The following is a 9,710-nucleotide window of genomic DNA, read 5'->3' as shown; positions in this document are numbered from 1 at the left end:
GACCCAGGGGCGGAACTAACAAATATAACAGGGAGCACATAGTTTTTTCTCACTACATTTAGTTTTGGGCTGGGGGCATTTCTATAGATTTTATACTATTTGTTATAGAAAATTAGAAATTAGACCCGTATATTATTCTCTCCCTCGGCCACTTGGGACCTGTTGTTTGGGAACAGGTACTATAATCAGATAAATTGGGAAGAAAATCAAAAGATATACATTCAAAACCCGATAATAAATGAGGACTAAAATATATTAAATGATCATCCGAAATTTTGCATCAAATGGTGAAAAATAAAGCATACAAGTGTGAAGTTCATTTTAAGATTTAAAATAGTTTTCTTCGTAAATTAGATATTAAAGATTCTGACCGATGTGTGTACTAATGATATTAATCAGATATGAATAACTATATCGTTTGAATAGAAAATAGTGTACCCAAAATGAGGACAATGAAAAATGAAGAACAAATCTATCGTAGTTTAGTACCCACAAAATTTTCATTACTTATACAACTTTTTTAGTATTAAATTAACATTTTTCATATTTTGTTTAGTTTCTTTTAAAAATGTTTTTTTTGTTGCCTCACATCTGTTATTAGCTCGTAAAGCTATTAACGAGGTTACATTTCAAAGTTAATTATATAGATTCACTACAAGGAAGCATAGCTTATTCTGACCAAATTTCTGACCATATAAGGTTGTCAAAATTATTTCCGACCACAAACTAACCATTTTATGATGATTAAACAAAGTGGACAAAAGGTGGTCAGAAACTACTGACGAATCGAAGTGGTTACAAAAATGGTCAGTAATTTCTGACGAAGTCTTCACTATTTTAATATCGTCAAAAAATGATCAGAAAATGATTAGAAAATGATTAGAAAATGGTCAGCTATTTTTGATAAAACTTAAACCATTTTTCCATTTTTTTGTGGTGGTCGGAAAATGGTCAAAAACGGTGTAGTAGATATGGTTAATAAAGTCAAATATCTTAATCTAATTTACACTTTTTTTAATGTCTTCTTCTCACCTCAGCGGCGGAAATCTCTCTATCCACATTGAATCTCAGAAGATGACTACTCAAGCGCAACAGGTAATGTTTCTTTTATATAATTAGTTGATTTGCAATGACTTATAGGTTTAACTATTATATATAAACTTTTCAAGTAAATTTTCATTGAGTTTGCTTCTTTCTTACCCAGACAGAGATCAACACTTCTAGTTTTCATGGTAAGTTAGTTTTCATAGTTATCAATTTTTTTTTCTTATATACTTCTCATTTACAGGAAACTATGACATTAAAGATCACCATTTTGGATTGGAATAATACCAGATCCAGGACAAGTGCGTTCAGCTAGTTTCATGTCTAAGACAAGAAGCACAATTAAGGATTACAAACAGAAGACAACAATAGTAGATTAGAAGATTGTTATGGCACATAAGGTTGTGACTAAATTTTCAGAATTGCTTGATGTAGATGAAGACAGAATTATATATGCTTGCGTTTTGTAGCTTTCTTTGTTTGTTTTAAAACTTTTTGTAAGTATTATGTTAAACTATTTCAGTGTTAATGATTTAGATTTCAACTTTAAACGATATTTGATTTAGTCATTTGTATTTTAAATACATATTATTGATTAATAAATTTAATTGAAAAAATTAGATAAAATTATTAATAAATAGTTAGAATTAACATAAATTGGTCAGGAAATGGTCAGGAACATTGTGACCACTTTTTGACAACATTTCCGACGAATCTCCTGACCATTTATATGGTCAAGAATTAATGACCACTTTCTGACCAAAAGTCATTTCTGACGGAGTTTTTTTGACGACTATAAATGGTTAAAAATTGGACAAAACAGAGTGTTTCTGACCACTTCCAAACGAATATAGTGGTCAAAATTTGAAGTTTTTCTTGTAGTGATTGCATTATATGAAACAAATTATCAGAAATGCATTTAGTGTTTTCTATCTTTAAAAAGATATAATGCCCTAGGCCAATACTTCTTGTTTTCTCAAGTAAACACGGCACTGACTGAAAGGAGAGAACGTGATGGTTCTGATCAGCCTTGCGCCCTCTGATAGATTATCATGATGCTTGTATACAAATGTCTCTTTGCTCTTTTCAATACATCTCTGCACCTTATTATCTATTGACATTTCTGCATTATTTTGGGAGACAGTCACGAGTCCACGACAAATGGCCTAAAGTAGAGAAAGCTGACAAGAAAACTAGAATTAGTTAGGAATGTATAGATACCTAGTCTAGTATATCAAATGAAAATTAAGATGTTAGTATTGTTTTCACATTCCACTCAAAAACATAAAACAAACACCAAAACCCAAAACTAGTCCAGTAATTATAAGGACTCTATAAACCTACTTCTTGTTGCTTCGACGAGAGACTTATTATATGCGACTGGAGATAAACGTTATGAAATGATAATATGGTGGGATACACTATACATATATGACTAGGACAATGCACGTCCTTATCCTTTTTTTTTGATGATTACAATGTCCTTATCCTAATATGGCAACAATTCTCAAACTGTGCTAGTGTCACAATCATTCTATATATGTACAATCAAATGCAAAAGATATCAATATTTTAATTGCATTAAATCAGGCTGGTGGGAGCCCCTCTTGCATTTGCACGATGTTATAAATATGATTACTTTTTTTTGTTTGTTTTTTTTTTGTTTGTTATATGGAAAACCTAAATCTATACTCTCTCTGTTTTTTAAAGATCTATGTTCTAGGAAAAAAAATGTTTTAAAAAGATACATTTTTTACTTTTTCAATGTATTATTTAATGAAAATTTGTTAACTTCAAGAAAATTAATTGTGTTTATTAGATTTTTATTGGTTAAAGATTATGGAAAATTGTTATTCACAAAAATCAATGCATTTTTAATGTGAATTCTTAATATATGTGAAAAGTCTAGAATATGTATCTTTAAAAAACAGAGGGAGTATATAATAGTACATTGGCCTTTAGAACTTTAGTGAATGTGAATGGAACAAAAGAGGGGACATATATATTGGCTGCAGAGAAAAAGAGGGCAGCTTGAGCTGGTTTCTTAGCTGTTCGCTACAGTGAACCATACCAAATGCCACATTCAATAGTAAAAATACAAAAAAAAAGGAAGTGAGAAAAACGTACATGTTATTGCAACGGGAATGAAGATGTAATTAAGTTATTGCTGTTAACGTCGAGGTTGGAAGTATGTGTTCAGGATGAATAGTAGCAACACTTTGTTGTCTTTCCAGCAAAAAAAAAAAAGAGAAAAAAACACTATTGTCCTCTCATATCTCTCGACTCTCGCTGTACATGCAACATGAACTTTTTTGGTCTGCTTGTAAATCATTACATGGGCCTTAAAAATTTCCAGCCCGTTTAAAATATATCAAGGCCTTATCCAATTGAAGTAAGGAAAAGAGGAAACCCTAGCTATATATACAAGAGAGATCAGCTAACAGAGCCGCGTATCAGAGTTCGGCGAATTCACCATGAGAGCCAAGGTATGAAAACTTTACTCTGTAATCTATAGATTTTGTTATATTGTTCCACTTTGATCACACATACTGCGATCTAGCTCTCATTTCTATGGTTTCTTGCTAATCATAAAAGTCTGTTAGGAAGCTTAGAATCACAAACTCAAGTTGTTGATGCTGTCATTTCATGTCTTGTTCGAACGAAAACAAAACTAGTTGGATTGATATCATTGTTGTGATTTGATTAATTTCTCTCGCAGTGGAAGAAGAAGCGTATGAGGAGGTTGAAGAGGAAGCGCAGAAAGATGAGACAGAGATCTAAGTAGAGTCTGTTGTCATCGTATTGCCTTATCTATAAATCTCTGTGTTTCCCTTTCTTGTTTCTTGAACCAGTTATGTTTTTAATTTTTTACGTTTAAGTTGCAAACAATCTTCTGTAGAACATGTCTTGCTCACTCGTTTTAATATCTACTACAAGCAGAGATTTATCTTAATAATTTTCTGGATATGTTAATGTTTATTACTAGTTTACTGATTAGAATAACGGTGTTATGTTTACTACAAGTTTATTGATTGAAATAGTGGTTTAAGAGTATTGATGAATGAACAAAGCGTACTTTATTTTAGAAAAGTAACATACAAAGTATGCATATATAGAGCTGAAGCTTAACGAAGACTATCATCTGTTCTTGTTCCGGGAACGTCTTTCGCTTTGTCACGGTGCATCTGTGTCTGATCTCCAGTGATTTCAGACGCTGCCTGATCCTTTCCCTTTTCGACACCTTGAGCGCTTGCAAACAGCTCTACAGGCTCAGACTCTGCGATCTTCCCTCCTTCCAAAGGTGTCCCATGTTTGTATCTCACTCGTATCGCCTCGTCTTCAGATTGCTTAGTTTGAGCGGTTGCATACTTTATGTCGTCCTTGTTCTTTGCCATCTCTCTAGGGTTTAATGTACCACGACTCTACATGGGACGTATATAAACAGAGTGAAGTTTAACGTGTCACTCTCTAGACTCTTCTGTGGTGCTTAGTTCTCATTCTTGGGGGTTCTCTTTTGTTGACACGTTCACACTAGTTGCAATGTCGTCAAATAGACACGCATATGTCTTTGTATCTAAGTTTTGTGTTGTGAGAAAAATCTACATATTATGGATTAGATTAGTTGCAAAAAAGCCTTATTATATAACTTGAACTGCTAAGTAATGAGACGTATCACCTAATACCTTCTAGCTCCTCTTTTAATACCCTTTTCAAGTATCTTCTTCAAACTGCAAGAGAGAGAGTAGAATTTGACTCAATGATGAAGAAGATGAGACTGATGATGCTGTTAAGGAGATGCAAGAGCGTGTCCACGCAACTAGGTCGTTCATATTCCTACACAAGCCTCAGATCCCAATCAGCAAGAAGAGATCCACACGACCAACTCCATGACGTCGACCAAAGCAGCCCTACACCGTCTTTGTACCAGACAGTGTTTGTCGGACGTACCAAGAAACCTTACTTGATCAGTAAGCAACACCTGAAGCACCCTCTACTCAACGCTCTTGTGGAAAAGCAACAGAGGTACGAAGAAGATGAAAATGAAGATGGAAGCTGTGTGATTACGGTGAAATGTGAAGTCGTTTTGTTCGACCATCTTCTGTGGATGCTAGAAAACGGAGACCAGGGGCACATACTGGAGTCTTTAGATGACTTTGCTCATCTCTATCTCTCTCCTTGATTAGGTTTCACTTGTTTTTTTTCCTTCCGTTACAAGTTACAATTGTTTATGCCTTTTAAACTCTAGAGCCTTATGTTACTTTACTTGGAAGTGCATGGTTTGTCAATATGTTATTGAGTGCTGATGGTTAACAAGACATCCTACCAAAGTTCTGCTTTTTTTATTTAGAAATTAAAACAATCGATAATAATTGTTCCATTTCTCCTTGTTTAAGAGATTGGTGTTTTTGTATTTTAAATATTGAAGTTTTGAATTTTAATGTATTTTTGAAAAAAAAAAAAAAATTAAAATCTAAAAATATGAATGAAAAATTATGAAAACCAGATCAAACTAAAACAACAAAACTAAAAAGTTTTAGATGAAAATATGTTTAAATTTTATTAACAAGTGTGCAATTCTTTAAACATCAATTTTTCAAAACTGAAAGCAAAACTAAAAAATTGTAGATAAATTATGTATTTAATTTTTGCTAATAAGTGTACAATTTCTTAAACATCATTAGGAGAAAGTACAAGGCAAATTAATGGGCCTAAGTGAAGCCTATATACCGGAGAATACTGTATTTGATCAAACAAAAAAAGTTTGGCAAATCAGAATCAGACAAGATAATGTTTCTGACATGAACCCACTAAGACACACTAACACATCATTAATTAACCGACCAAAAGCACTTTGTTACTACAAAAAGCTGTAAACTTTATGATACTTTAGTACTTTACCCACTAATCTCTTTTTGAGATTAAACTGAAGTTTTGAATCATTTTCTAATCTAGAAAAAAAAAAGATAAAGGTTGCAACTTTACTCTCTTTCCTTCCATTGGCTAAAGTATTGAACTAAACCAAACAAGTTTCAACAAACTGGTGTTGATTCAGTGGACTTATGGCCACAGCTCGTTGACTAAAAGGTTTATGAATCATCAGGTAATCTAATCCAAACTCTTTGATCTGATCAGCATCTGACACTCTTAGTGAGTTCTCTGCATCAATAGCCTTCAAAGTTCAAAACTTTATGTTTCTCTGTTCTTCTCTCTACATCCTTTAGCTTTGTCTTATAACTTGTGTAGATGTGATTATCAATCAAAACAATAAGAAAAGGGAGAGACTTTGTGATTTCTTGAGCAACAATGCGTCAGGCAGGATCAGCAGGTCATCAACACTGTGATTTCACGGCGGCGTCTTACTTCTCATGGCCGACATCAAGCAGGCTGAGCAACGCTGCGGAGGAGAGGGCTAACTACTTCTCGAACCTGCAGAAGGAGGAGGATGATGAGGAACAAGAGGAGGTTTCTCCTGAACCAGCATCTGCAGAGCCTAAAGGGCAACGAGCAACCACTTTGCTTGAGCTCATGACCATAAGAGCCTTCCACAGCAAGATCTTGCGCTGTTACAGCCTTGGAACCGCTATTGGTTTCCGGATCCGGAGAGGGGTTCTCACGGATATACCTGCTATCATTGTGTTTGTGTCTAGGAAAGTTCATAAACAGTGGCTTAGCCCTCTTCAGTGTCTTCCTACTGCTCTTGAGGTAACGTTTGAACTCTGAAGTTTGTTTGTCATTAGAAGGGAAGCTGTGATTGTGAATGATTGGTTTGGTTTGGTCTGGGGGTTGAATTAGGGAGCTGGAGGGATATGGTGTGATGTGGATGTGGTGGAGTTTTCTTATTTTGGAGAGCCTGATCATCAGCCTACACCTAAACAAACATTCACCACTGATATTGTTGATCATCTCCAAGGATCTGATCCCTTCATTGGATCAGGCTCTCAGGTTATAATAATCCTTCATTGTAATCTGGTGTTATGGAAATGATCACAAACCCTGATAGCTTTGTTAATCTCTTAATCAGGTGGCAAGCCAGGAGACTTGTGGGACTCTGGGGGCAATAGTGAGGAGTCAGACAGGAGGTAGACAAGTTGGGTTTGTGACTAACCGTCATGTTGCTGTTAACTTGGACTACCCAAGCCAGAAGATGTTTCATCCTCTCCCTCCTGCACTTGGCCCTGGGGTCTACCTTGGAGCCGTTGAGAGAGCCACTTCCTTCATCACTGATGATCTCTGGTTTGGCATTTTCGCTGGCACCAATCCAGGTTTTAAAAAAAAACATCAAGTCTATGAGGTTAAAACATCAACAACTGTTGGCAATAACTTTTAAATGTATTTTTGCAGAGACGTTTGTGAGAGCAGATGGAGCATTCATCCCTTTTGCAGACGACTACGACCTGTCACGTGTCACAACGTCTGTCAAAGGTGGAGTAGGAGAGATTGGAGAGGTCAAAGCAATTGAGCTGCAGTCTCCGGTTGGGAGTTTAGTAGGGAAACAGGTGGTGAAAGTTGGGAGAAGCTCTGGTTTGACTACAGGAACTGTTCTGGCTTATGCTTTGGAGTATAATGACGAGAGAGGAGTCTGCTTCCTCACTGACTTCCTTGTTGTTGGTGAGAACCATCGCAGTCCTTTTGATCTTGAAGGAGATAGCGGAAGCTTGATAGTGATGAAAGGAGAGGAGGAGAATGCAAGGCCTATTGGGATCATATGGGGAGGTACTGGTAGCAGAGGGAGGCTGAAACTTAAAGTGGGTGAGTCTCCAGAGAGCTGGACTACTGGTGTTGATCTAGGAAGACTTCTTACTCATCTCCAGCTTGATCTAATCACTACTGATGAAGGGTTGAAAGGTAATATTCCTCAAATAAAAACCGTTTTAGAATTTCAGTGCAAAACTTATTAATTTTTATTCGATAATATTTCATATTTTCCAATTTAATTTTATATTGGTTGAAATATGGTTTGATATAGGTAATAATGTTTTTATTTAGAAAATATAATGGTTTTTTAATATGTATGCACAAATCTAAAACAACAATTAAAAATGAAACGAAAAGAGTAGTAATTAGTGTTTTTGTTATCTTACTTCTTCAGCATATAGAAGTAACATGACTTGTGTTTGTGTTTGTGTTGTTGTATTCAGCGGCGGTGAAAGAACAACGAGCGGCCTCAACAACGGGAATGAGCTCAATGGTTGCAGACTCATCACCTCCATACGTGAATCTCAAGAAAGAGAAGAGAAGCCCTGAAGAGAAGTTAGAGGCGTCGTTAGGGCCTCTCCAGGTGCAACACATTGATCTTGAAGAGAGGATAGAAACAAAAGGAGGTCCTCCGAGTGTGGAGCACCAGTTCATGCCGAGCTTCAGCGGTCAGTGTTCAGTGTCTTCTTGGCCCGAGACTGCTAGAGAGGATATTGTTGCCGGTCTTGCAAATGGTGGATGCGATGGGGATTTATGTGTAGGACTGCGTTTAGGGGAAGGGGACAATGGAGGTAAACGCAGACGCACTGAGATGACCAAGGATAGAATGAGACCCGCTGAATAGAGACAAAAGGTCAATAACTTTTGTCGCCTTGATGATTGATTTGTCTTCCTATTTGCCCACACTTTCATTGGAAATGTCATTCGGACTAGAACATAGCCAACTTTAGCTTCAGTTTGATTGTCTTTTTTTTCCTTCTGTTTGTCTATTATCCCATTTGTCAGTGTTCATCATTGTATCATTGATGTCATAATTAACTTTTGAAGTTGAAAATGAACATTGGGCCATTATGTAAGAGAGTGTTTTTGAAGTTGGAAATGAGTCCAGTAGACGAGAGGCTTCACGAAGAGGACCTTAGTGTCTCCAGCTTTCACCTCGCTCGCAACTCTAGCCATTTCAACAGCAACTGCAAAAGAGTGGATTGATTCTCCATTGCTTTATTAAGCCAGTTGAGTTTTAAAAAAAGCATATTGTAAGTAAAAGGCTTTTGGCTTTGTTACATACTAAACTCTCTGCGTCATCATCAACCTCAGCTGTTGGAGACTTGAGGTCGTCGCTCTTGTAAACAACCTTCCCATATTTGTTGAACATCTCGTAACTATCTTCACTTACATTCTACAAAATGAAGTGGTATTAGTTTTATTGTCACTCCTCTCCCAAAGTGTTAACAGATTCAAACAAACTCAACACAAACTACTTCCTACAACAAACACAAGTACATATGAACGGGCTAATCTCAAAACTCTTATTGGACTATATTTTTGGATCACTGATTTAGTTTGATTTAATCTATTATTAGGTGTTGCTTTTATTCAATATTTAATATTAATTTTTGGATTTTCAATATTTAAATTTTAAATTATACTGTAAAATTATTTTATTATATATTTTAGTTTATAATTATTTTATTTTTTTATTTGATCACGAGCCATTTCATTTAAATCGTAATTTAGATGATGTGATTTAGTGTTTACATATTAAAACGCACTAGAGCTTGGCCGCACGGGTATTTATTTTAATTTTATAAGTAAAATTTTATTTTATATAAATTATGTAATATAAGTTTATAGTTTACAGATCTTATATAATTGTTAAATATAAAACTTTTAGACATAATAATTATGTATACTACATTGAGTAATTGTATATTTTTAGCAGACAATTATATCACCATAAATTTATTATATTC

The 9,710-nt window shown here is 35.2% G+C and overlaps 3 protein-coding genes and 1 long non-coding RNA gene across 4 annotated transcripts; 3 read left to right on the top strand and 1 right to left on the bottom strand.

Annotated features, from left to right (window-relative positions):
* The first annotated feature begins 3,366 nt into the window (after positions 1 to 3,366).
* Positions 3,367 to 4,009, top strand: LOC130496447 (uncharacterized). The gene is made up of 2 exons (XR_008935592.1): positions 3,367 to 3,530; positions 3,764 to 4,009. It is a non-coding gene; the product is annotated as an uncharacterized LOC130496447 (long non-coding RNA).
* Positions 4,010 to 4,102: 93 nt separating this feature from the next.
* Positions 4,103 to 4,463, bottom strand: LOC108811282 (SEED MATURATION PROTEIN 1-like). Its single transcript, XM_018583328.2, has one exon. It carries the CDS (start codon positions 4,437 to 4,439, stop codon positions 4,170 to 4,172), a length of 270 nt encoding a protein of 89 aa, XP_018438830.1. The 5' UTR covers positions 4,440 to 4,463; the 3' UTR covers positions 4,103 to 4,169.
* A 16-nt stretch (positions 4,464 to 4,479) lies between these two features.
* Positions 4,480 to 5,431, top strand: LOC108811281 (auxin-responsive protein SAUR78-like). Its single transcript, XM_056988511.1, has one exon. It carries the CDS (start codon positions 4,802 to 4,804, stop codon positions 5,222 to 5,224), a length of 423 nt encoding a protein of 140 aa, XP_056844491.1. The 5' UTR covers positions 4,480 to 4,801; the 3' UTR covers positions 5,225 to 5,431.
* A 533-nt stretch (positions 5,432 to 5,964) lies between these two features.
* LOC108811280 (protein NARROW LEAF 1-like) lies at positions 5,965 to 8,816 on the top strand. Its single transcript, XM_018583326.2, has 6 exons — positions 5,965 to 6,145; positions 6,289 to 6,747; positions 6,838 to 6,987; positions 7,067 to 7,307; positions 7,387 to 7,890; positions 8,184 to 8,816. Exons 2-6 carry the CDS (start codon positions 6,349 to 6,351, stop codon positions 8,582 to 8,584), a joined length of 1,695 nt encoding a protein of 564 aa, XP_018438828.1. The 5' UTR covers positions 5,965 to 6,145; positions 6,289 to 6,348; the 3' UTR covers positions 8,585 to 8,816.
* The last annotated feature ends 894 nt before the right edge of the window (positions 8,817 to 9,710 follow it).

This window comes from Raphanus sativus, chromosome 6, assembly GCF_000801105.2.
Source record: "Raphanus sativus cultivar WK10039 chromosome 6, ASM80110v3, whole genome shotgun sequence".
Classification (NCBI taxonomy): Eukaryota; Viridiplantae; Streptophyta; class Magnoliopsida; order Brassicales; family Brassicaceae; genus Raphanus; species Raphanus sativus.
Note: the sequence above shows the minus strand (reverse complement) of the source record. Positions and strands in the feature narration are given on the sequence as shown.

Excerpts from the sequence above, each read along its gene's own strand:
- LOC108811281 (XM_056988511.1), top strand. The coding sequence starts at position 4,802 with ATGATGAAGAAGATGAGACTGATGATGCTGTTAAGGAGATGCAAGAGC.
- LOC108811282 (XM_018583328.2), bottom strand. The coding sequence starts at position 4,439 with ATGGCAAAGAACAAGGACGACATAAAGTATGCAACCGCTCAAACTAAG.
- LOC108811280 (XM_018583326.2), top strand. The coding sequence starts at position 6,349 with ATGCGTCAGGCAGGATCAGCAGGTCATCAACACTGTGATTTCACGGCG. Across the intron at positions 6,988-7,066 it reads TCATTGGATCAGGCTCTCAG|GTGGCAAGCCAGGAGACTTG; the intron begins GTTATAATAATC and ends TCTCTTAATCAG. Across the intron at positions 7,308-7,386 it reads TTTCGCTGGCACCAATCCAG|AGACGTTTGTGAGAGCAGAT; the intron begins GTTTTAAAAAAA and ends GTATTTTTGCAG.